The sequence below is a fragment of the Colius striatus genome, chromosome 8 (genome assembly GCF_028858725.1).
Source record: "Colius striatus isolate bColStr4 chromosome 8, bColStr4.1.hap1, whole genome shotgun sequence".
NCBI classification, from domain to species: domain Eukaryota; kingdom Metazoa; phylum Chordata; class Aves; order Coliiformes; family Coliidae; genus Colius; species Colius striatus.
In genome coordinates, this window is record NC_084766.1 from 11957009 (window position 1) to 11984369 (window position 27361).

General features: G+C 43.1%; 1 protein-coding gene across 6 annotated transcripts in view; it reads right to left on the minus strand.

Annotated features, from left to right (window-relative positions):
• The window catches only part of JMJD1C (jumonji domain containing 1C), a 169208-nt gene that overhangs the window by 55405 nt on the left and 86442 nt on the right, over nucleotides 1–27361 (minus strand). For 2 of the 6 annotated variants that reach the window (XM_062000967.1, XM_062000966.1), the window contains exon 3: nucleotides 1000–1113. In XM_062000967.1, coding sequence (XP_061856951.1) covers nucleotides 1000–1113 — 114 coding nt within the window. Of the gene's footprint in view, nucleotides 1–999; nucleotides 1114–5600; nucleotides 5663–6157; nucleotides 6438–27361 lie in introns of those variants that run through there. The other 4 variants (XM_062000970.1, XM_062000969.1, XM_062000968.1 and 1 more) reach the window with 4 other exon arrangements.

The following is a 27361-nucleotide window of genomic DNA, read 5'->3' on the forward strand; positions in this document are numbered from 1 at the left end:
GCTGTTCAAGCAGCTCGAGTCATAACATGTAACTTCACACTGACAAGAAGCATTGAACTCGTTTGGCTTCCCCACCACAGGCCCACAAAAGCACCAGCCCCTCCACAAACTGAACCTCCCTCTCCTCTCCCCAGGATTCTCTCCCAGTTGCTTCTCTTTTTCTAGTTCTATATTTGGTATTGGGAAGGAAAAAGAAAAAAGACATCTTGGTGAAGCAGGAGGGAAGAAGGGGTGTCAGGACAAAATTACATAGCATTTATTCAGAGCCATCTGTTATTCCAAGTCTCAAAGTACTATTTCTGTATCACTGCAGTGTACCAACCCAGCCATAAGAAAGAATTTATGGCTATTCTAATTGCAATCAGTTCAGCACAAGTTGAAGTATCAAATGCTTTTCTATTTGTCATAGAAGACACAGAAGACCTTGAGGGGGTGGCATGGGGGAATCATTGTCTCTCTTGGTCTTTAAATACACACACATTAAAATATTTATGTGTCTCTAATTAATGAAAAGGATATTACAATCAAGGATTCTGGAAATTTTAGCAGGCTTAGAAACAAGAGCAAGACAAAGTGGTTTTTCTCTTAAAAATTAACATTTTTCTGCTATTCATTCTCAAAAAAAACCCAGTAAGCCAGATATCACTGCAGTAGCTCAAAGACCTAGAAATGAAAGCCCAGCTTCAGCATGGACACTGTATTTTATCCCCTCTACAATTAAAAGTGCTTATTAACCTTTAAAGGGGTCAGATATTTTACTTAAAGGTGGTTCCAGAATATTAGTTGCCTGGTACTCCTTGACATGAGCAGATTGACTAGAATCAGACACAGCACCTGACATAAAATTTCACAAAATGCACAACAATCTCTGTCAAGAATCATTAGGAAACCGTTCCTGTTAACAGACAACTTGACTGTAAAATGCATTTAAAAACAATAAACACATGGATTATAAGTAAGTTAAATGAACAGTACTTATACACTAACCAAATTTCTTACCTGATAGGGCTGAAAGGCACTATCTTCAGTTATAAAATCCAGATGTTTGTCCACAAGGAATTCTACTGCAGTAATTGAATTGTATACACTTTTTCCAACCAAGGGCTTGAATGTCTGTTGAAAAAAAAGAAAAAGAAAGAAAATTAATCAATTTTTAAAAGCTCAGCACATCAGCTCCCCAGGACTGCATAAACACTGACATAATTCTTCCATCAAAACAACTTAGAACAGAATTACTAATAACACAAGAAAGGAGGATTTTGTGTTTTGCCGTTTTTCTTTTGTGCCGTTGGTGGAAAACGAGCTAGAAAAGGGAACTACACCACACATTCTTCCTTTCCCTCATTGTGCTTGAGCAAGAGTGTTTACCACAGAAGCTCAAAGTACAGGAGCACGATTGTATCTTAAACATACAGCTTAGCACGCAGATCCTCTCTGCCTGCAGGACTAGCTAGCGCAGTGGCAATTACACTAAGGACGCTCAAGTGGAAAGACTGCAGACGTGAAAACGCTCCCCCCCCTTCCTGTTCTGAAATCGTTCACCTTGCCTCAAGTCAACCATCTCATTTCCCTGCCCGTCTCTGCAACTGTTCTGACTCTGCTGCCTGCCGCCCCCGCAGCCGCTCCTCCCTGCAGCAACCGGCTGCTCCGGCGCAACGGCTTTGGAGACGGCAGCGCCCGGTCCCGGGGGCTCCTGCAGCTCCCGACGGCCCCTCGCCGCTTCCCCGGCACATGAGAGAAAGCAGCAAAGCTCTCGGCCCCTCTGCAAAAAAATCCAAGCATGGAGAAAGAAAGGGGAGCAGGGCTCCTCGGTATCCCCCATTACAGCCTTTGCCCAAAGCACCCAGCCTGGCCCAGGCGCAGCGGGATGCAGTAGGTGAGTGGGGAGGGAGCCGTGACCTCAGCGGGCCCCCCCTACCGCGAGAGGGGACGAGCAGGCGGCCCCTTCCCTGCTGTCTCGGCTTCATGGAGCAGGAGTGCAAGGAGAGTGTGACTGAGCAGGGATGTACTGAGAAGGGATGAGTCAGGTGAAAAGGAAATCCCAGCGGATGGAGGGCAGAGAAAATGCAGCTCTGAAAACAGATGGGAACAGCAAGAGGAAGGCAGGGGTGAACAAAAGAAATGAGCGGCAGAAGGAACGTGCACGATATAAAGGGAAAATAATATGGAAGGAGAGAAAAAAGAGGAAAGTTATTCTACAGAACAGTAAAAAATAGTAATGAGGGAAAACAGGAAAAGAAAAAAAGACCTTTGAGACTGATTCTAAATTTAAAATGCAGGAGGAAAAGACAAAGAGGAGAAACAAGGGCAGGTCAAACCACATGAAGCATTGTGCAAATGCTACACCAACATCCATCTGTAAGATACCGCTATCACAACAGGACATCACCAGCTCACGTGCAGCACCCCGTAGGAACAAGACCCCAAGTACTTACAAGGGGAGGGCAGGTTCTGTGCCACCTATTTACACATGGAGAAACTGAGGCATGAAGCAATCCCACAGCTTGAAAAAAGCCACCTGAGCAGGGTAGCAGCTGAGTTGGTGACCTGCCCTCAGCTAGTCTGCAGGCAGCTTCTAAGAGATGCACTCAAGGTTTTATCAGCCTTCATTACCTACTTTACAAAGGTGTTGCCTTGTGATTAGGGCTAAATATAACTCAAGTCTCTCTGGAGCTTCAGCTTTGGCACTTACTAAACAAATGAGAGAATACTTAACTGGAGACAGATCATACTTTCTAATAAATATATTCCACTCTACAAATGCTCAGATTTAAGGTACTGTGTTCTCATTGCCATTTTATTTAAGGTTTCACTTCAGCTGTTACCCTTTCACAAGCAAAGCATAAATAAACCCTATCAGTCATCTCAACAGCAGGGTAACTAAATGAAAGGGCTGGAGGGGCAAGAGAATATGATAATATGCTAACTACAGAGTCTGAAGAGTAAATAATTATTTAACCTTTAATAGTTAAGAAAGGGCCTTTGCTCTTGCATCACTTTTCTATAATGGATCTTGTATTGCTAATGGTTTGAGTTAAGAGAGGGTGGAGTTCACATCACTGAATTGCAAAGTGTTGAGTGTATACACTCAAAAGCAGACAATTTTTCTCTTAAGAAAGTCAATATTGTCCTCTTTCAGCTGTTAACTCGCCCCCAGGTCTTTACACTGTTCTACTTTTTCCACGCTGGCTCCTTTCAAACTTTCTGTGCTATTACTCAGGTCAAGAAACATGTTTCCGACTACAAACAGGACATACCACATCATTAGCTGAAACGAAGCAGTGTGGAATGTGGCTTGCAGTTATCATTCAAGATTCAGACAACACTACAGATTAAGGTATGTGTGAGCCACCGGTTTATCTTACTGCTGGTATTAAAAGAACCAGTTCTAAATATAGATCTCTAAGCGTGATTATTCTGAGAAGAGAAATGTAATGCCTTCTCACTTGCTTTCATAGATCTAAGCCTCTAGACAGGCCAACGCCCCCGAACTACGCATGTGGAGGATGCAGGCTATCCCACAAGCACAGAGGAAAAACACATAAATAAATAAAGCAAAACTATGCCATGTCACACACCTCCTTATACACAGATGGCTGCTCAGCTGCACACAACTTGACATTTTTCAAGCACTGTTACAAAACATTCCCACTACCAAAGACCAACAAAACCTCACCCTTTAAAAAAAAGCAGGCCCTCTTGGGAAGGCAAAGTCCAGACTCTATCAGCTCCAGGAGATAGGCAGGCCACCAAGGAGATATCCAAACCAGCACAGATTAAGGATTTGAAAAACCTTAAGATGGAAGACACGACCAAACTTCACACCACACATTACATATGCACAAAGAAAAACAGACCAAGAGCATAGCAGCAAGAGTCAGATACTAGAGGCAAGCGTGTCAGGCATGTAATGACATGAAAACAGATACAAGAAGGCCCAAATGGCTCCTTTGCAGACTTTCAGAGGAAGACGCTCCCCTCCTTCCTTTCCCTAAATAAAGGCAATTCTAGGAAAAAAATCAAGCACGCTGTTTGAAACCAGGAGAAACTGAACCTCTTCAAATAAAAACCTCTCTTCAAAGCTTGCATAAAGCTTCCATCTACAACCACCCAACTCCCCAAAGAGCTCAGCACTCAATTTTAAGTGACATCTGACTTCAGCACTCAGAGGCATCTACCTGAAAATCAGCTATTTTTTCCCCACCAGATTTCCCTGCTGGGCCAAAGGGAACACACATGGGTTCCTTTGCTACCAAGTTCACTCATATCAAGTAAAACGTATTTCTTACTCTGACCTCGCAGACAATCTCCCCATGATTTTACCCCAGCTCATCAAGAAACAACCTGCCTACAGGAGGCATCTGGCACAGCTCTGAGCATTGCAAGAAACAGTTGAGTTAGCACCTTCCAGAAATCCAAACAAATGTTTAGAAAAAAAAAAGTACCATCACTTCACAGCAAACAGAACTATTCGATGGCATTCACCAAATACTCAATAATACAGCAGATTACTCATGGACTGCTTTCTCTAACGCCCAGTGACACAACTCATCCATTTATTTATTTATCATTTCCAAACCCCCATGGCAACCACAGGCCCCGCTTTCCTGAAGCGGCAGTACTGAGCAAGCACACAGTGCATTTTTATCGGTACCTAATGCAATTAGGCAGCTGGAGCCGTGGTAAGCCGCCCCCGCCGTGTGAGCAGGCACTGGCCAGGGACCAGGAGCCGCCGCACCTCGGCTGCGAGCTGCTGCTGCCCGGCTGCTGCAGCCTCGGCGCTGCCAGGCTGTGACACCCAGTGCTCGGTGCAGCAGCCGCTCGGGTTACAGCGCAGCTCGCAGCTGCTGCCCGCCTCACCCCACAACTACCACTACCTCATCTGCCTGCCTGGAGTTCACTGCCTGCTAACCCGGACACCCTGCGCCCCAAGCCTGCTCCCCACACAAAAAACCTCTTTCTACAAGATTTATGCTGTAAAGAGAACATTCTTTAACAGGCAACAATTAATTCGAAAAATCCATTCTTACATTAAAATCTAACATTTTACAGGTTTTCCCACTTTAAACCCACAAAAATTGAGAAGACCATGTAAACTTAATTTATCTGTGCTATTCAGCAAACTTTTCCACATATTGTTCTCCAGCCTCGCTGTTTAGTCTGCAATAGCGCAAACACTGGCACCTTTTCATCATGACACTTAATCACTCAGAATAGCTGTAGCTCCCTTCCAACGCCTGTTTGTTACCATGGTTTGTAGTCAGTGGCAGAATTACCGAGTGGAAAAGAATAGAAAATAAACACAGCAGATCTGACATAAAAACCGAGCATCGAGTTGCCTCATTCGCAGCCTACTTTGCCTGCCTTCCCTACGGAAGGGCCCACTTCCCGGCGAGGCGTTGCTTCGGCCGGAACTCTCTCAGCCTTTCCCCGGAGGGGGTGCTGGGGCTCACAAGCAGGGGGAAGTAGCCGCGGGGGCGAAGCGGCCCCGCAGGAGGGCGGCGCAGCCAGTGAAGCCCGCTCCGGCAGAGGCGGCAGGGGGGGCGCCGCATGGCAGCGCGCACCGCGCTGCAACGACATGCAACGGCGGGGCTCCTTACCGCTAACGTCTGGACAACGAGCCCTTCAAGTTCAACTGCCAGCGGTAACGGCACAAATTTAACCTCGCTTGAGCGGAGGAGAAGGAAAAAAAAAAAAAAGAAAAGAAAAATGAATTTCTTAAGACTCCGTTTTTCCCAAGGGCGCAGGCCCTCGCTGCGCGGCTCCCCCAAGGCAGGGAGGCGTCCGTACCCCGGTGTCTCTGGCTCGTCTCCGTGGCTCGCGGCCCGCCTTCACCCGCCGCCGGGCCCCGCACAAAGCCACCGCGTGTCGTGCCGCGCCACCTCCGCGCTCCCCCGCGGAAGCCCACCCGTCACGTGCGCCGCTCTGCACGGCGCGGGGACGGGCAGGGGGAGACACGACAGCCCCGCGACCCGGGGGCGCGCCCCGCCCCCGCCGCCCGGGAGGGCAGACAAAGCCGCGCGGGCGCCCCACAGAAAGTTAACGTGCCTGCGGGGGGATGCGAGGGAGTCCCGCCGAGGCGCCCGCCGCATCACGGCAGCGCATCACCCCCCCCCGCACACCCCACAGCCGATTCCCCCCGCCCGTCAGTACGCACCTCGCTCGGCGCCCCGCGGCCCGGCCCGCGGGACCTCCGCGCCCGCCTCCCCCTTTGAACTCACAAGGAAAATGGTTCTCACCGCGCCGCTTCCGGGTCGGGCGGCCGCGCCAGGGGCGGGGACGGCGGGGCCGTGGGGAGGAGGCGGCGAAGGAAGGCGGAGGAGGCCTCGCCACCCGCCCTTTGTAGGGCCGGAGCGGGCTAGCACGTAGCAGGGCCCTCCGCGGAGGCCCCGGGGCGTCCCCGCTGCTGGGTCATGGCGCGCTGCCGCCGCCGCCGCTTACATAAGGGCGGGCGCACGGTGCGCAGGGCCGGGCATGGCGGTGCTCTGCTAGGGCGGGGAAGAGCCGGGACGTGCCGAGCGGAGCCACGGGAGCCGCGCGAGGGGAGCACGCCGGGCAGAAGGGGCGGCGCTCGGCGGGCGTGGCCGGCGGGGGCGGGCAGGCGGCCACGTCCCGCGGGGGCGGAGCCGCGGGCCACGTGTGGTGGCGGCCCCGCAGCGGGCCGGGAGCCTGCCCCTGACCCGTCCAGGCTGCCCAGCCCACGCCTGTTTATGCCTTGAGTCCTTCCTCTCCCCGCTCCTACGGTGCCGAGTCTGTCCTTTGAAAGCTTTTCCCCCTCGTCCCTTGGGTGAGCAAGTCAGCAAGCCAGGTCTACAATTCTGTCCACATTCAGGCACACACAAAAGGGTGAGGCCTGAGCTAGGTGCATGATTTCAGACCAAAATCAGCCAGAGCAGGGGCCAGCAGATGGATCTGCCGTGCTCCCCCTCCATGCAGCCAGATGCAATGAAAAGCCTGGTTGGGGCCGGTCACCCTAAAGCCTTTCACTAACAGCACGTTGCACCATGATCAGCAACTATTTACAGCCCATAAACTGATGTAAAAGGTTCTCCAGCACAATTTTCAGCATACGACCTATTTTTCTCCTCCATGACTAAAAGAATCATAAAGTGTGATTTCCCTCTCTTGAACAGAAGTTAATGGCACTAACCAACTAGGAGTTTACAGAGAACAATTAAGTCACCTCAAGAGTCCAAAGGGAAAAAAAGTGTATGGTGGGCTATCTAATGAGAAAATGGTTTCCAAAAAGAAATGTAGCTGTAATGCATTCCTTCAGTTTAGCTCACGTGCACAAGCACGGATAGGAGAAAAAAAAGGGGGGAAAGAACCACAAGAGAGGTTGAAATAGACGTATTTATTTCCTCTGACCTCTTTAAACATAAACAGCTGTACATTTTTTACTTCATGGAAAAAACATAAAGCATGTAGTTTGCCAAGAAAGTATGAGAATAATGAGAAATCAATGCATGACTCCTTCTCTGTTCTCATCTTGAATTATTCCAAATGATGTCAGCTTAAAGGTGCACCGGAATGCTGTAAAATACTGAGCTCTGAAATCATAAAATAAAAATTGAAGTTGAGCTGGAAGGCTCTCTACCTACCACAGACTTTTCTCCAGCAACTGGATGTTTTCCACAACAGTTTGGGACACTGCATGCACACAAGCAGGACAGCAACCAGGCTACCTGTACGTGGGTTTTGTCCACTACCCAGTCCACGTTCAAACCACATCACTGGAAAACTGTATTTGGCTTTCAGGGGACACTAGCAGAGGCACTTTATTGTATGGATTTTCCCTTTTAAGTGATCTTCCTGCCTGGTGAGCCCGAGGCAGCTGAGCAGCCTTATATGGCAGCAAGGCAGCCTCCACCTATTCCTGACCACCCAGCCGGACAGTTGCTCCTCTTGTCTCCAGCACCCCTGCGCAAAGCCCCTCACCAGATCCACTTGCCCTTAGGGCTGGATAGAGAAAGGCAGCCTTCTACTGCCACAGCCAGCAGAGCACAGGGCTCACTAACCCCTCTGCTCCCCCAAAACATACCCCTGCCCCAGCCAAGCCGCAGTGGAGCTGCACTGCCTTAACTCCAGAGAAAAGAATAAAACATCTTAGTGACACCATTTCCAATAGATTTCTTTCCCATTCTTTCTTCTACACCCCATCTTCCCCAGGATAGTGGGAAATAACACCTCAACCACTTTCACTATTACCATGATAGGTCATGCATTAGCAGAGACTAAAATGCATTGTTATTCCACATTTGAGGCTACAGAATGCACGGTTGCAGAAGCATGCTCGTTTTCTGCAACCAAACAGCAACAGGGTGGCTTGTCAGGTAAGCATGGGAGCCTTGCACAGAAGTTCTCCAGAGGCCTCATCACCTCTAAAAAATAAAACTTGACCTAGTGGTAATAGCTGACACAGGGAAATATCCTTAACTCAGACTTTGCCAAGTAGTCAAGATATAAAGGGGTTTTTTTCAAACTTAATTTTGTACTTGTATGATCTTCAATTTCTCTTTTAAAGTGCCTTTTGGATTACCTAGTGCAAGGTACAAGAACTACTGAACATCCCAAAGGCATACCACCAAATGAATACCTCTCTCATACAGTTTAAGGGGTTTGTTTTACCATTTATCTCAGGTAAGAGTCCAAACACCAACAGTTATTTTAGGAAGGGCAAATGAATTAATTATACTGGTTACAGAGCACAACATAGTTCATCCTATCATACAACTAATGGTGCTGTGATAGCTGTGCAGTATGTATATTGCAACTGTCAGAGCAGGCAATCCTTAATAATATCCAAGACAGACACTGTTAAAATACAGATCATGAGACCGTCTGGAGGACAGGCAAGTTTGCCAGTTTGGACAAAGCTTTATTAATAGATTGCGACTTAGTAACAAAGAATATTAATACTCAGTGCAGCACCACCTATTCATTACCACAGAGGAATTTTGCTAAAAATTCTCAAGTGGCACAAGCTATGTGGGGAACACTAACCCAGCAACTCTGGTTCCAAATGTTTCACTTAAAGACCACCACCTCGGTAAAAATCTGCCAAGTGGGAAAACACGTTTTGAGAGTATAAAAAAGTGTTCAAGTCGCTACCGGTACAATTGTTAATGGTAAGTATGCAACATAAAATGATGTTTACATCACTACAGCTTACTAAATTTTAAACCTCTAGATCTACATTCTTAACAAACCCCAGATTTGCCATGTAAATGCACTAACACTGATTTTTAAACAAGAATTTTAAAAATGAGTGTCTTAAGAGTCCCAAAGCCTACGGAAAATATTCCTGTCCAAGCCTGGTTATGACATTTGCAAAACACTACAGAGTGGCTTATTTAATAGTCACATTATTTTAGCACTGTTTCCAACTATTGTTTGCATCGTCTCACCATCGGGCCTGAACTCTGTCAAACAAGCCGTACTATAAGCTTGCTGAACAGAGCTGCCTTTGTTCTTTGGAACTGCCAGTCCCCTATGGAATCAGGCCGCACACTGCACTGCACTCCGCAAACAATCCCTGACCTTCAATTACTGTCTTGGCTCGCTGCCACAGGATACATGTATTGCTGGTAACATAGTGTGCCCTATTTTGCAGATAATCGTTAGAACCACAGATAATCATGAAAATCGACGGAAAAACGCAAACATTCCCTTCCTAAAATCACAGCGGTAACTTCAGCTGTGGCAAAGCGTTCCCCCGGTGTGCTACAGCAGCACGGCCCAGGCTCAGGCCACGCATGTGAGGATGGCCATACTGCAGGCTTTGTATTTTTAGAGACCATGAAACATTCCAGGTGGCGTACGTCTTATCCCGCCTCTGCTGGGGGTTTGGGTTCGGTTTTTGTTCGCTTTGAGATGGAAGGCACGCCGAGCTGCGCTGGCACGGTTTGGTGAGAGCTGCTCTTTTTCCCTTTTCTTTTTCGCCTTTCAGACACTGTCAGGTTTTTCACTCGAGCGCCCCGACAGACACAGAGGCGTTGGCTGGGCGGCTGGTGCCCGGGCGGAGGCCGGCGGGCAGCGCCGACCCCCACAGCCCCTTTGTTGGCAGGGTCGGGGCCAGCTGCAGCCCTTTTGCTCGCGGGCTGGCCACCCGCCAGCGCCGGGGCCCTGAGTCACTGCCCTCCTGGGAGGCTGCTGGCACGGCGCTGCCACAAACACTGCAAGGACATCGGGAAGCCCGAGCGCACACAGACTGGGGGCGGGTCCTGCTGTAACCCTCCCCTCCTTATTCAAGGCAGTAAAGCCTTTGAGCTGCACACAGCGCTCCTTCCCCACACCTCACCCAAGAAAGAGAATGTGTGGGATGCTGCAAGCAAGGAAAGAGCACATGCAAATATTGCAAACGAGTAAATATTTAAACTTTAAAACAAATGAAAGTTATTTAAATCGGTCTTCATCATTTAAATTAGCGTTTTACTACCCATCTTCTTCTTGTGTGCTGCCCTACATTTGCTTAGCAAGCAGAACTGCTTCACAGCAATACTCCTGCAGAAATAGTGTCAGAAAGAGCAAAGCTAGTCAGCCTCACATTAGTGGAGAAATTAACTTTCTGATTATATATTTGTGCAAACCAACTAAGTTCAAACAGTGTACTTAAGTGCAGAAGCCAAAGTCCAAAGGAGGAACTTGGGTCACAATAACCCCATGCAATGCTACAGGCTTGGGGATGAGTGGCTGGAAGGCTGCCCAGAGGAAAAGAACCTGAGGGTGTTGGTTGACAGATGGCTGAATGTGAGCCAGCAGTGTGCCCAGGCAGCCAAGAAAGTCAAAGGCATCCTGGCTTGTATCAAAAACAGTGTGGCCAGCAGGACCAGGGAAGCAGTTATGCCCCTGCACTCAGCACTGGTGAAGCCACACCTCAAATACTGTGTTCAGTTTTGGGCCTCTCACTCCGTGAGGAACACTCAGGTGCTGGAATGTGTCCAGAGTTGGGCAACGAAGCTGCTGAAGGGTCTGGAGCACAAGTAAGGAGTGGCTGAGGCAGCACGGGTTCTTTAGTCTGGAGAAGAAGAGACTCAGGGAAGACCTCATCACTCTCTATAACTACTTGAGAGGGTTTGTAGCAAGGTGAGGGTTGATCTCGCCTCTGAAGGAACAAGTGACAGGACAAGAGGAAGTACCCTCAAGTTGCACCAGGGGAGGTTTACATTGGAGATTAGGAAAAACTTCACTGGAAGGGTTGTCAAGCTTTGGAATGAGCTGCCAAGGGAAGTGGTGGAGTCATCATCCCTGGAGGTATTTCAAAAAAAGGTAGATGAGGCACTGTTTAATGGTGGATGTGGCAATGCTGGGTTAAAGGTCTCTTCCAACCAAAATGATTGTATGATTCTTCTCTATGACTTAAGCCATTCTCTAGAATAAATTTACAGATACAATGAAAGTAAATGTCTGGATGACTAGAGACTGTCATTCTAAGTTTACTATACATATTTTTTACAATCTGGGTGAAAAAATAAAAGACAGCAAACCATTAGTAAACCATTCTATACATTCCTGGTTTAGAATATTAAAAACTCCAAATGATTCCAGAACTCTGTGAGTCTATAACGAATGTGTGTGAAACAGTCATTACTACTAAAGCTGCAACATGAAATAGAGTAGCTGGCACCAGTTATTCCGTCAAACTGTTCATTTAAATTCTCCTTTTTGGTTATGGAGATGGGCAAGTCTCACTTGGAGACATCCCCACATGCAAAAACTTCACCATGCTATCTGTAGGAGTTTCTAGAAAGTGAGAAGCTGAGGACCACAATGCACATGGCAGAACATGAGCAACAACAATACAATTAATACACTTGTATAGCAGCACCAACTGATTTGACAATATATTTCAAATTAGCTCAATTTAAAATGTTTTTTAATCTTTGCAATATTTTCAATTGGCTTTTAAAATCACTTTTGTCCTTCACTGTGCAAGCACTATGGGGTGTAATGCTGCATGCATCAACATGACTGTGCAATTTTCCCCATTACTTCATCCCCATCTAGTTCATTGTACCAGTACTGTAATTGCAGCTCTGGGAATAAGCTCTGTTAGCAAACTTGCACTATTTTTGTGGCTGAATTGGTGACCCTGCTGCAACAGGAAACCAATAATCTTGGTAAAAGAAAAACCAGAAGCATAACATTAAAAAAACCCCAAAACAAACAAACCAAAAACTGCAGGCAATAATACTGCATAAGTTTTCTTACTTGGAGTTTGCTGCCAGTCTTCCAATGGTCTACAACCTTCAGAAACTACAAACTCTGAATGCTGACAAATACCTTCAGAGTAAGTTCCTTTCATTTCTCCTGTTAGAAAACCCCAGTCCTTTGTACAAATTCAACTTCTCCATTCAGATCTAAGCTACAATTGTGGTTCCTAGTTTCTTTTTTCCTATTCTATTCTATTCTATTCTATTCTATTCTATTCTATTCTATTCTATTCTATTCTATTCTATTCTATTCTATTCTATTCCCATTCTATACCTTTGCCTATTTCAGTTCCTATTAGCAACCTGTTGCTCATTTTTCCTCTCTACCTCTGCAGTATGCCATTTACAGATACAAAATTCTTATACTTGGAACCTACAGAACAGTGCTCTAACTCCAGATTTATGTCCAAAGAGAAAATACCGAGCAGTCTCTGAAGCATCCCTTTGTGGATGTCTGTCATGACAGGGCTAGCATTGTTTCTCTATGCCCTCTCCCTCCCTTACCTGAGCAAAAATGCTGTGACCCTGCCACTCACTCAAGTCCAGTAACATCAATGTCATCTTAAAAGTGTGACCTGCTTTCTCTTTTTTTCTGGGTCCAGGTTGCATGAAACTCTTGCAGATCTTGCTTATAAAACACACGTTTTTCTACACATTCCCATAGTTCACAGCACTAGCCCTATGCTCATTGGGCACTTTGGTTACCAAAGCTGCCTTTGCGCTGGCTTTAATAAGGGCATCTATGTTCAGATCCACTCAGAATGCTGTCACGAACACCTCCAGCCCACAATGGCCACTCTTTGCACTTCTTTCCCCAGCAATCCCATCACATCAAACTGCAATTTCAGAAACAGCATCTGCAATCTTACTGTTGCTCATTTATCAATTTCAGGAACAGTTTACTAGCAACACTCACAAAGCTGATTCTTTGACCTCTTTCCATTTTTTCTTTTAAACTCTGCTTTGCTGTACTGACCTCTGAAACCCTGACAATGGCTTGGCCACTACTTTATGGAAGTCTCATCTTCCCTCATAAGCAATGCTCCTATTTCCCATCTGCCTGACTTGTGTGTTATCTGCCCTTGACTTACTCTCAGATTTTAACTCTACAGCAAAAGGAACCTTTTTCATTCTGTGTTTGTTCTATACAACTCATTGCACAATGAAGTCCTGGACTTTCATATGAGACTCCAGGTATTGTGGTAATGGGCCACAACAGTCATTAACCTTGGGACTGGATTCTGTCTTCCACAAAGCAAGCAAAACAGCTTCAAGATCATAATGTTCTTACCCACACTCCTTCTGCAATATTCATCGAACTCTTTTTAACTTGGGTGCCATCCATGTTTTTCAGTATTCATGCTTCTTCAGTCTTCTTGTTTCCCTCATAATATTGCCAAACTCCTTCCAACTCATTTCTTGGCTTTATTCTCTTCTTCCAACTCTTACTGCCAACATTCACAAAGTTCTTCCAATCCTTTCCCCCCCAAATGTACTGGCTGTAACATTCATTTACCTGTCCTTCTCCCAGTTTCACCTCCAGAAAAACAACCTCATTGGGAACATCAGCTTCGGGCTTCTTACATCCACTGACTTCTTGCTCTTCTGATTCAGCACCTAGCATTGCTTCCCTCTCATACTTCCCACTAACTGAAGTCCAATATAGAATAGGACTCCACCTTTCACCCTCCTACTGTTGTTTCCTGCCCCTCATGCTACATTCCCAATTGCCTCTCTGAAGCACCTCTCACCTCCTGAGAGTCACCAAGATCTAGCTTTCATAAGCTCCCTTTCTGGCTGTATTCCCCAGAGCTTAAATACCTTCCTCACCTTTTTCCATTTTACCCCCTATGTCCTTCTTAACTTTGATTTCCAGAGCACCTTTTTTTTTTTTAACTCGATTTTGCTGGTTATTTCAGTTCTTTTGCCTGCCACTCCCTCTCTCTTTGCTTTGTCTAAGGCATCTTACTCATCAGCTTAGTCAGCTTCCCGTCTCTTAAATTGACTGTTTTTTCTATTTTTCTATTTGCTCTTCTCCAAAACACCTCAGGTGCATCCTTGCCGTGGAAAGCTCAGCTTCCCACAGCAGTTCAGGCTCCCTGATTGCTCAAGCTGACAGTAGGCTCTTCGGTCCAGGGCCACCTCCTGGAAATAAGCCACTGGGTCCATTGGAGGCGAAACAGGGTGCGGTTCTGAGGGAACCTCACTCCAGGCATCACTTCCTCCCTTACGGCAGTGGTGGGAATGCACCCATGCCGGTATTTTCCATTCCCACAGCCCTATGACAGTATCCAAGCGACTCCTCTGCTCCCCATATGCCTGACGCCACACCCAGGGCATGCAACATGTTCTTGACATCATGCTATAAAACGTCGCCTGAGTAGGCTGCAGCAACTCAGTACAAAGTCTCCACGGGGAGTGGAATTGGCTCTTGAAACCGAGCTTGGATCAGGAGACAAATGTATGTTAAATAGGAACTCCAAACAGGAGCTCCATCTGGAATAATAAAAGCCTCAAAACCATAAGAAAGGTGAATCACAAAAATCTTGAAAAAATACCCAAACCAGAGAGCAGTATTTTAGAAGAACACATCCTGTAGAAGCTGAAAGAGGGAAATACTTGCTTCAGATTATCATGTGAATGAAGACATTATACATAAATTTGGATTCCACTTCTGACAAGCAAAAGACTCCTCAAGGCCATTTCTCCAGTCTTTACATTTACCCACAGCAGTGTATTTCACTGTTTGTCAGGTGGAATAAGAGCTGTGGTATAAGCACGTTCAATCTGCATTATATTCAGAATGGGGAAGGCGACAACATCTATTCCTTCCTCTTTCTCTACTTCTGCTGTCTCCAAAATATTAAGAACCCCGCTTCCCAGTTCTGCAGGCTTTCTATGTGGCTGTCTCAGGATTCCGTTAAATAGGGAAAGGCCATTTGGGGTGGGAGATTTGGATTCATAGTCTTGTTTTGGATTCAGTGCCTCTGTGCACTCTCAGTCCCAGCTCGTTGAGAGTAAAGTCATACTTGGATGTTTATGTGTTCTCTGGTAAATCCTTTTTATATGCTAAACATGTCCACTTCAAGCATACGAGTATCTTATCTTAAAAGTAGTATTTTCATATTTCCAAACACTAAGACTTAAGCATGAAGCAACACTGATGCAGTGTTTTAATTATCTTTGTAAAAAGCTCCAACTTACTGAGATAACGTGCTATAATACACTCCTCAAATAATAATATCACTGTTCACCTCACTTTTGTGTGTCAGAGAGAAAATCTAGTTTCAGGCTTTGTATAGAAATATCATTTAACCATCTTGAGCCATATTTTTTCCCGCTATGATTGTTTTATAATCATATTGTGACTTTGTCAGACTTCCTACACTGGGATACAGTGCACTGGTTTGATTCTTGACTCTGTAACATAAAAGATTTGGGATAACTTGTCAAAGACAAGGACATTATACACATAAACCACTAAGAACTTGAGGTTAAAAGTTCACACCTCATAATAAAAAGTCTGATAGAACAGACAGGTTTTTAGTCAATATATCCCAGCATCAGGATAATGCCGACATAATGGTGAAACGTCATCAGTCTATCTAGTAAAGAAATTAGAAAATAACCTAGATATCATAATGGATTCCACCCCCAATGTTATTTTTAGCTTCTCGCATCTGCCCTCCTACACGTTTGTCCAGTAGCAACCTTGATGGACAAACACTTTTTTTTTCCCTTTCAGGAAAACACAGGACAGATGGTGTTGAAAGTATTTCTCTCTGAGATAACAAGTTTTCCGCTTTTTATAAATTCACTCATCTTCAAACTGTGACAGCTGTGAGTTTAAAGATAAAATCGAAATCATCCAGATCTTGTTCATCTCCTTTCTCTAGGGTTCCCTGAAAGGTCACACAAATATGTCTCCCTTAGAGGTTTCCCGCTAAACGTGAAATGTATTTCTTTTCCAAGTTCAAGCTCACTGACAGGATAGAAAGAATCTCTTCTTTTTTCACATTTTGCTTTTTTTCAAATGTGTGTCTCAGGTCTGTATTTTGAATTCATGAACTTCTGGATCTATTTGTATAGTGTATCAGATAGTATTTACCTCCAAGATCTACTGATAGCACTAATTACATTCGCCAGTTCTTCCCATACTAATGTACATGACAATGTTACTAGTCTATATTATCTGCTCCTATTTAGTCTGTCATGTTAGATTGTACTTCTGGTTATCCTCATCATTCTCCCTTGCATCCTTTTCAGTTTGAATCTATCTTTCTCCAGCATGGCTGACTAGAATTATGTATGGCTGTTGTATACATGCCACTCTCAGGGGCCACTAGCATGCCTAGTATGGGGACACTAGCATGCCTCTATTCCAGGAAGACGAGTCTCACATGTCCCAGAGTCACACCTGTGATGATCTCAACGTCACATAGCAGGTCCACAGTCCTCCTCTGACTGGCCAGAAGGCCCAAACCTTCTCCATGCTAGTGCTTCTGCTGCATAAGCTCTTGCCTACACTTACCATCTGCTCCTAAATTCACCACTTTGTGTTTTATGCAATTATGTTTTATTTCATTTCTATTACTTCTTTTCTGAAAGACATTCAGGCTTCAGTTGCATAAAAAACCTTTATTCTGTGTGTTAAGGACTCTTCCCATTCTGTACCATCTACACATTTAACCAATTAGTCCAAACATTTTAGTGAAAACACTAAGCAAGTCATTGCCAAAATGTATGAAGATCTATTGGTAGCCAGATCTATTTCACCACTATGCTACTCCACCTATTTCAACACCACATAGCTAACACCTAATAATCCAATCCCTATCTAATTTACTGTTCACACTACTAATCCATGTCTTCCTCTGATTGTTCATCACTTGACATACCGTGGAATGTATTACAAAAGTCAAGATGAATGATATTAATTGCATTTTCTCAGAACAAAGCCGATAAACCTTTTTGTTCAAGTGCGTCTGTTATGACAAGAATAGCCCATGACTAAGGGGAAGAAACACACAGCAGATATAAGCAGTCTATTTGTAAACACTTAAAAGAAAACAAGGCGATGAGTAAAAGCTAGCATGAATTTGAAAGTAATACATTCTGTCACGGCACATTTCCTTTACCAATAGAAGAGCAGACTTGAGATGATCTACATCCTGACTTAAAAGGGGGTTTTGACACTGTTTTTTAATGATATCCATGTACACGATCTAAACAGACTGAAACTAATGTGGATGCATATCAAGGAAAGAGAATGAATAAACAAGACCAAAAAAAAATCCCCAAAACATTCAGAAATCATCAGTAGCTCACTGTCAAAATAGGTATCTAGAATGCAGTTTCCAAAGTCACCTACACCAAGTCTGCTCTTACTCACTATTTTCTTTAGTGACCCAGATGATAGAACAGAGACTACATTTATTAAACTGACAACCAACCAGCTTGGTGAGACTGCAAATTATATTGGAGGACAAAAAGACAAACTGAATAAGTTGTCTGAGAAAAAAGGACAACATGCAAAACACTTGCATGTACACAGGAGAAGTTAACATCAGAAATACTGCACGGCAAACAACTGGCTAAGGAAAAATTCCATAGAAAAAGAGATATTAGGTTCAATTTATGAACTGCTTTGAGTTCATGTTATCACAATGTAAAAATGCAAACACAATACTGTGGTATATAGAAGTTAGTACAACCTGTGTTCGGCATTCATAAAGTCTTGGAGCACTATAAAGTGAGCAGAGTTGTGAGAATTGCTCTTCAAAACAGGTATGTGCTCAAAAGAGAATAATAAAACAAGCACAGTTTTGGATAATACCATGGATCAACACACTGAAAAGAGTGGGAGGGGAAAACAGAGCTGGGTGTGTCTCCAGCTATGAAAACAGGATGCTGCAAGGAATAATTTCTTAATCTCTACAGCAGACACAACAAGTTTTAACTGCCTTAATTTAGATTAGATGATCTCAAGGTTTTTTTCAGTCTTATGATTCTGGAGTATATGCACGGTCATTTACCTTTCCTAAATAAACCAGCATTTAGAAACACATGAATGCTATATTTAAGCCTGCTTTTATTATGCCATCTGCCTCTCTGCCCAACATCACCAACTTCATGGCTTCCCTCAACAGCTACATCTGTTGGTGTTTTGGGGCCTGCAATGCAAAAGTTTCAAGACCTTGCTCCCTGGCAGCAATATTTTCACACTCTTGAGAGTGGTGAGGTACCAGCTTCCCCTACCCGCAGTAATCCCAGCCTGCGGATTCCAACCCGAAGATTTACTTGGAGACCTTGGGAAAGGCTCTGGCAGATCATGCCTCACCTGAAGGCCACAGGCTGGCCTTCCGTATCTAGAAAATTAATTCTTCTGACAGACAGCTATTGGGTCATTAAAATTCACTCTTTGAAGTAGGTATATTGTATTTTTACTTCATTTTCTTTAATCTCCCAGGCCCTTGATAATTCACTCTTTTTTTTTTCCCTTGCTTCCCAAAAATGCCTTCCAAAACTTTACATATTGTGAGAGCTGACTGACAGTCTTTTAATCGCTTGCAGAATTTTTCCTTTCCCTCTCTTCATGTTGGCATGGCTTTCTCCTATCATTGGTACCACCCTGAAGGAAAGATGAGCTAAAGCAGTTACAATCAGCACTAATTCTTTCCTAATTCTAAGATGGAACTTTCTCTTGGCCCACATATTTTACGATCTTTCAGTTCCTTCTGGTTGTAGTCATTTCCATTCTCTTATTTTCATTATACATCTTGCCTTTTCCTCTGTAGCTATGATCATCCCTACTGAAAATTAAGCCAAAAATGTTCAGTGTTTTAGTTGTGTATTGTTGTTATTTACTACCTTTCTCACTATACAAAAGCTTCTTTTCTGTTGTTTTCACACCATTTGCAAGATAAAATTCAACTTTTAGAAACAATGAAATCAAAATTAAGTCATTTTTTTCCCCTCATTGCTCACAGGATTCCTGTGTCTAGGTATACTCAGGCTGGCTATTCATCCATTTTGGTCTGCAGACTGGGAGAACTATTCTTACTAATAATTCTGTTTCCAGACAAATTTTATGTATCTGTGACTTCAAGAAATTGAGTCTTCAGGCTTTTTACACTTGTGATCAGCTTTGCTTATTTAAATTTGCCACTAAGATTCAAAAGCTAAATTCCAAACCATCTTTCCTATATTTTTTATGTATTTTAAACTGAATCCAGTCACGATTACCAAGAGTGCAATTTTAAGTCCTAGTTAATCTGATTAACTGTAAACTAACTGCCACTGAATGGGAAAGTCCTGAATGCCTCACCAGTGCAAAAGCACTCTGCCTCCTCTGGCAGCTAAATCCATTAGAGCTCACCCGCTCCCCCCCCAGTGACTCATTTTCTCTAGAGTCACCTTGCTGACATAACTCACGCCTTGGCTGCGTGACTGCTAGGATCAGCTAGACAGGGGCAGAAAGAGTGAAGCCAGCTTTTTCAGCAGCTGATTAAGCATAACGTGAAACTGAATCCTCAATCCAAAATTATTTTCTAGAATATCCTCATTACTTTTCAAAATGAGGTCTGAAGAAACACTGATTTCCTGTTGGTTCAGGGACTACTTCAAGGAAGAAACTTGCCAGCAATCACATCCAGGAATACCTTGGCCCTATCACTTCTTCTCTAATCTCTACCTGGGAAAGTAAACCACCTCATAACAAGCAGTATTTATCTAACAACACTAGAGAGATCCCTATCCCTATTTGAGTCTAACCCCGGGGCTAACAACAGATTCTTTGCTCTTCCTGTCATCTTTTTCCAAAGTGATTTTCAGCCAAACTGATTTTAGTCTGACGTTTTTACTCCAAGGTATTTTTTTTCTAGTCTACTATATAATTACTCCTGCACAACTTTTGCTTTTGTTCTATTTCTGAATAGCACAAAGCACTTTAAACACATGTAATCCATCTATTAAGGGCATTCTTCTATGTTTCTGATACTCTGATGTTTTATAGCCCAACCTCTATCAGAAGCTTGGATTTCTCCATTTTGTTGTCCAAGCTCTCAATATGTATACACAACATTTCAGCTGTTTCTTAGTAACCACATCTCATTATCCAGTGAAAACCCTTCCCTAGCTGCAATGCCTGACTATCATTTTCCTTAATCTTGGAGCTCTTTTCCTTCTCAATTAGTACTAGTCTTCTACCCACTGGCACCTCTCCAAATGCTGAGACAGAAACAAAGGTTCAGCTGACAGCTCTCTGCTGAGAGTTAAAGCCTGAATGGAAGTTGCACAGGTTGGGCAAAGCATTTCTCCATACACTGAAGTTCCCAGCCATTGCACTAGTCTTCTTCTCTAAAGGCAATTTCTCTAGGTACTTGAGAGCAGACCAAAGTGTAAGAGTTCAGAGCTCTCTCCTCCATGGACTATAATTCCACTAAGGAACATCACACCATCATCACACTCTATGTCTTCTCCAGTATGGTATACACACCTTTAATCTACCACAGTAGAAAATTTTCTCTCTTTTATCCTACTATGAAGGCTAATGATGGAGTTCTTTCCTTCCCACTCCCACTCAAATCCCTTCAAGATCTTTCTCATTCTTATCTTTCCATTCAGCAACATCAAAAGTCCCACCAAGAAATCTGCAATTCCTCAGTCACGTGAGCCTTCTCTTAATTCTTGCATCTGGATTAAGTTCCATCTTCATTGCGAGTTGCATCTTGAGCCTCTCTCCTTCACTTTTGAACGGTATTAATGATTTCATGCCTACAATATTTAGTCATGTTTATTAAATCTGACATTTTTCAGGTTTCCTCCACTGCTCCCTTGGTTATTAGCTCTCATCTCTTTTGAGTCCTTGCCTTCAAAAAGGACACATACTAAACTCCCTTGATACACTCACCAGTTACACAGCAACTACTTACCAGCTGCTTGACTTTTGAAACCTTTTGTCTAAAGGAATTTCAACCCTTTCCTTAGTTCAGCTGTGATTAGCACCAGGAGTCAGTCTCATACTCAAGTTCAAAAGCTGTCCATAAATTACATTCAACTCAAACACTAGTCACTGATCCTTGGGAAACAAGATTTGCTTCCCAACACTTCCCCACCTCACCTCACCCCACCCCCAAAGGGTCTTACACTGGCTTGACCTCTACTAAAAGCTCAGTGCTTTGCAACTGGATGTCTCAAGGATGTCTGCTTTGGCTATTCCCATGGAAGTCTATCCAAATTTGTCACAGATAAAGGCTAAGAAACCCCCAAAAGTTAAAATTAAGAGTTCATAGTTGTTTAACTGAGAAATGCTTGCAAGCATGAGGCTGCTCCCTTTCCTGGCACTCTGAGGCTGTGGCCTCAGCTACCAGAACAGAAAGTGTCCTGCACTGCTGGCACCTAGCGCTAAAGGAAAAAGAAGAAAAAAACCCAACATTCCTCTGTTCTCTACCAAGATGACTTAGTGCCTGTTTTTATACCTGGGCCATGAAACCAAATAGCCTGCTGTTGTTAAAAAAAAAAACAGGTTTTGCTCTACAGAGTCCTCGAGAATTGAACTGAGGAGTTAAGCTTCTCTCTTCTCTTACTACCTTCTGTCCATCACTGCACACAGGCCTCCTTCAGGGACCCTGCCTTCCCCAAATCAACTGGTGGGAGTTTATATTTCTAAAAGTACCACCTGTTCTTAACAGTGTCAAAGCAAAAATCACCCATCTACTCTCCACACTCTCCCCATACATTGTTCTGTTTGACACCTTCCTCTCTTTCTTGGCCTGTACCACTTCTGAGTACTTTTGCTATTTGCAAGATACAGCATGTTTTTTGTGAGGATGAGCAACATTGTCCCCTTTTTTGTTTTTTAACTTTGTACAAGTCCTGTATCTTATTTCTTAATCCTCCTAATCACAGTATTGAAACAGGATTTCAATTTACTTTTAGAATGAAATTATTCTTTTTGGGACAATGAGCCAGGCATAACTGATTCAAAAGTACCAATGAGATATGAGCATCAAATGCAGGACTATTTTGGTTTGGGTTTTTTTTTCACCCCGATTTAAAAAACCCTCAAGTTGTGCTGATTCAAGATGTAAAGCAAACAACGGATGGAATTTTAAAAGTTTGGAAGTGAAGACTCCCTTTGGTCTCTATATTGTCATACCTGTAAAATTATTTTTAAGATCTTCACTCCCTTCTCCATCCCAGAAGTAACAAGAAGAAAGCTTTATGTTAGCTAGGTACTTACTAGGTACTAGTACTTACAAAAGAGTAACTCTCACTGATGGGTTTATTTTTCTCTGAGAGTTCTTTTAAACCAAGACCCACAAACAGAGGTAAACAACAGGCCAAGCCCTGAATTCCCCCCCATTTTGTAGTGCTATAACACTGTATGTTGAATTACTTCACAAGAAGCTATAAAATGAATGACCCATTTCTGGTCAAAAATCCCAGCTGTGAATCACATAGCCATTTGGCCTATAAAAAACAAAACACAGCCCATTCCTCTCTCCCCCTCGTCTTATTCTGGTACAAAAAAGTACTGGGAATGTTTTCCAATGAATATAAAATATAAGACCATTCTGAGAAAGCAGCATAGTTGCTTTTAGAACCACCTTTCCTTATGACAAAAAAAAATCTGGCACACTCACATAGAAATGTTTTATTTCTCTCTCATTACTCAGCCTCTGAAACAGTTTCTCTGACAGTTTCTCTACAACTATACCTGACTTTCTCTTTAGGTCAGCTAGTTTTGAAAAGAAAGGAGATAAAGAAAAATACATTCACAGTTTTGAGTTTATTTCAGCCGAAGCAAAGATGCTTTGTATGAAGTGGCTATAACAGTGAGTTCAATGATAGAAGAAAACACAGATCAAGTTTAGGGAGATGGAACAGAGGTATTCTAGGTACAGAAGATCTCTCAAACTGAAATATGTTTACAAGAATTCTGTCTTTTTCTTTGCCTTCAAGATAAAAGTGTTACTTAAGTAAAAGATATTACTTAAGCAATATATCAATGGACTTGAGAAATAAATGCCTCACCATTTTAACAAAAAAGAAATGGACCACTAGTTATCACAGAGGAATCCAAATTAGGTTTCTATATTTAGAAGTACCACCTTTCTTTTGAGGATAGTTAACGTGCTTCAGTTGAAGGACAAAAAGAACTAATACAAAGTTAGTGCAGCAGCTCCTGAATGCACATATGGGTGGCAAAACAGTGAAGTGAAAGAAATTCCTATGTAATGCCGATAAGTATCAAATGCAATTACATTAAAATTAAAACTTATGGAGAATATGGGAGGCATACAAAATAGGAAAGTGAAGTTTAAGTAGTTAAGCTTTAGATCTTTAAATATATTTAAAAGACAGAACTATTCATTCCCTTATCAGCTTTTTATTTATAATCTGTCACATAGAAATTAACTAAAACATTATAATGACACCAAGTATTTGTTATAGTAGCAGTGTTACAGTTATTAAGGTTTGAGAATGAAAACTGACACTTCTATTTTGGAATTGAAAAAGATTTGCATTATTAAAGTTTCATTGTTTAATTTATTCTGTATCTATCAATATAATAAAATCTATTGGCTCTTCCACAAGCCTTACTCCACCCATTATTTCACAAAAATATTGAGAGTTTTTCTTCCACTGCATTTTTTCCCAAAAATCCTCTTATACTTCAATTACTCTTTTAGTTTTGGTGACTGACACATACCTTTAAAAGTTGATCCTCTCACACTATTTTAAAGTAGACTCTATGAGTAAAAGTCAAACCTACTTCATTTTTGCTTTTCATTCCATCTCATTTTGTCACTAAAACACTTCCAGTCTGCATTTATTAAAAATAGTCAATGTGACCGTAACTCATTTATTTAGTATCTAAAACATCCAACAACTCCAGATGTTCCATTCTAAATACATCCACTTTATTTCCATTTCCATTTTAACCAGACACCAGATCCTCTAAGACAGATAAGTAGAAAACAAATGCAACCTGCTGAGCAAGGCTTTTGACACTGTCTCCCGTAGCATCTTCATCAGAAAGGTCAGGCAGTGTGGCTTGGATGAGTGGACAGTCAGTGTGGCTTCAATAAGTGGACAGTGAGGTGGATCGAGAGCTGGCTGAATGACAGAGCCCAGAGGGTGGTGATCAATGGCACAGGGTCGAGTTGGAGGCCTGTGGCCAGTGGAGTTCCACAGGGATCGGTTCTGGGGCCAGTCCTGTTCAACATCTTCATCAACGACCTGGATGAGGGGACAGAGTGTACCCTCAGCAAGTTGGCTGATGACACCAAACTGGGAGGACTGGCTGATTCCCCAGAGGCTGTGCTGCCATTCAGCAGGATCTCGACCGGCTTGAGAGTTGGGCAGAGAGGAACCTCGTGAGGTTCAACAAGGACAAGTGCAGAGTCCTGCATCTGGGAAGGAACAACATCACGCAGCAGGACAGGCTGGGGGTCGAACTGCTGAAGAGCAGCTCTGCAGAGAGAGACCTGAGAGTCCTGATTGATAATAAACTGACCATGAGCCAGCAATGTGCCCTTGTGGCCAAGGCGGCCAATGACATCCTGGGATGCATCAAGAAGAGTGTGGCCAGCAGGTCAAGGGAGGTTCTTCTCCCTCTCTACTCTGCCCTGGTGAGGCCTCATCTGGAGTCCTGTGTCCAGTTCTGGGCTTTCCAGCTCAAAAGGGACAGGGAACTTCTGGAGAGAGTCCAGCGCAGGGCCACCAAGATGATCAGGGGACTGGAGCATCTTCCTTATGAGTAAAGGCTATGGGAACTGGGGCTGTTCAGCCTAGAAAAGAGGAGACTGAGGGAGGAATCTCATTAATATTTACAAATATCTAAATGGTGGGTGTCAGGAGGTTGAGGCATCCCTTTTTTCTGTTGTATCTAGCAACAGGACAAGGGGTAATGGAAAGAAGTTGGAAGACAAAAAGTTCCATTTAAATATAAGAAAAAACTATTATACTGTGAGGGAGATGGAGCACTGGAACAGGATGACCAGGGAGGGTGTGGAGTCTCCTTGCTTGGAGATCTTCAAGACCCAATGAGATCTAGGTAGACCTGCTTCTGCAGGAGGGTTGGACAAGATGATCTCTAAAGGTCCCTTCCAACCCCTACCATTCTGTGATTCTAAGAAAGCTGTGGTATTTGGAAAAGCTGCACTACCCAGAGTGTGATGGACTTCATATTAGAAACTACTTTGATTCATACGTATGCAAGAGGAAGGGGAGAAAAATTAATATAAAATATATTTAATTAGCCACAAGATTGGAACATATCAATTAATTATGTCAGAAAAATGAAATTCCTAATAGTATGCAATATGCGTGCAATCTCAACATTTGGCCATATAGCCATGAAATGGAACTGGCCTGTTACCTAGGTGTTTAAATATGTAGCAGAATATTGGCAAGTTACTGAAATACTTGTCTGCCTTCTTGCTATACCATCCTGCCAACTCCAATTTCAGTATAGATTCTCTCAAATATTTTAGAGAAAAAGTGAAACACATTCTTTTTCTTCTACCTTCCAGTAGTACCTTGCAGATCTGCTTCTCATGTTAGACCTTTTCAAAGGTACTTTCTCTATGAAGCACAGACATATCTCACTGAACTCTAAATTACAACAGTTTTAATAAGATGCATACGTGATTGAAACTGGTATTCCACTGCACGATCTAGCTTTTCCAAACAAGAGAATTCTAACACTGGGCTAAAAATTATGTTTTAAAGACCAAAACAAGCTTGATTAGGATGGGAAAGAAGGGGACAAAAGATATATAATCATACAAACTTTGCTGGAGAGGTATTGTGCTGCAGAAGGTAAACCAAAACTACGTCAGCAAAACCACATTTGGGCAGGGAAAGGGACCACTTGACCATACAACCACCCTATGAAGGTTTCCATAACACTTCTCTCTGTTTTAGGAACAATTTATTTTGACAAAAAGTGTGGTTCTATGGATACCTCAGCCGTGTAACAATGGCTGATGGTCTAAGCCAGTTTGGTTTACTAATTTAGATGGACTTCTCTGCTGGAAAAGAAAACTATTTCTACCTCTACCATATTATTACAGCTGGCTGAGGAGAAAAAAACCTCCTTGTGTCAGAACAGTAAGTATTACTCTCCACAGCACAAAGTACTGAATTTTAGAAGGTATCAGCCATCAGGTCTGAAGTCTGTACAGTCTTTAGTGAAGGGCAGCATTTAATCCTGAGAAAACAGATTTTTATACCACGTTCTGCAAAAGGATTTCCCATGAGTAGACTGTTTTGACAACACTTAGCACAGTGGGACATCTAGAATTAGTAGTTTTTCCACACTAAAAGTGGAGCCTAGATGACCATCAGTTTCAGAAGCATTCACATTTGTAAATTAAATGCTCAAATTCTCATACTAATAAAGAAAAGGAGTGAAATGGGACTAATGAAAAATAACTAAATTAAGCATTAGATTTTACAAATAAAATTATCTTGCAATACATTTTCTTCTAGATATCACCAGGTTACAGGAAATGTTTTTAATGGTTAAAGAGAAAAATTATACATAAAGATCTTTGCAATTATTAAAGATATATTGTACTGAGAGTGTCAGTTTAGCTAGCTAAACCTCATGTATGTGAATGAGTAGTGCTTTTTTTTCATAATACATTAATAAGAAGAACATAAGTTATACTGAAGAGCATTAAGTATGATTAGATGCTTCTCAGAAAAGCATGCCTGGAAAAAGATCTGTTCCTATACTCTGAGCTGAACATAGGTCTAGAAAAAATTAACCAGATTAATGTTTTTTGCAAGTACTTCATAAATAAGCTTACTACATAAATATATTTTTATGACAAGCAATTAGAAAGAAACTAACTTCTAATCTGAGATTATCTCTCTTAAGGAGGGAAGGCTGCAAGACCTGGGGTTGTTTAGGCTGGAGAAGAAAAGACCGACAGGGGATCTTATCAGTGCTAATAAATACCTAAAGGGCAGGTGTTGAGAGAATAGGGCCAGTCTTTTTTCAGTAGTACCCAATGACAGGACAAGGCATAACAGGCACAAGCTGGAACACAGGAAGTTCCACTCAAACAGTGGGAAAACTTCTTTACTGTTCAGGTGAGGCTGCCCACAGAGGCTGTGGAATCTCCTTCTCT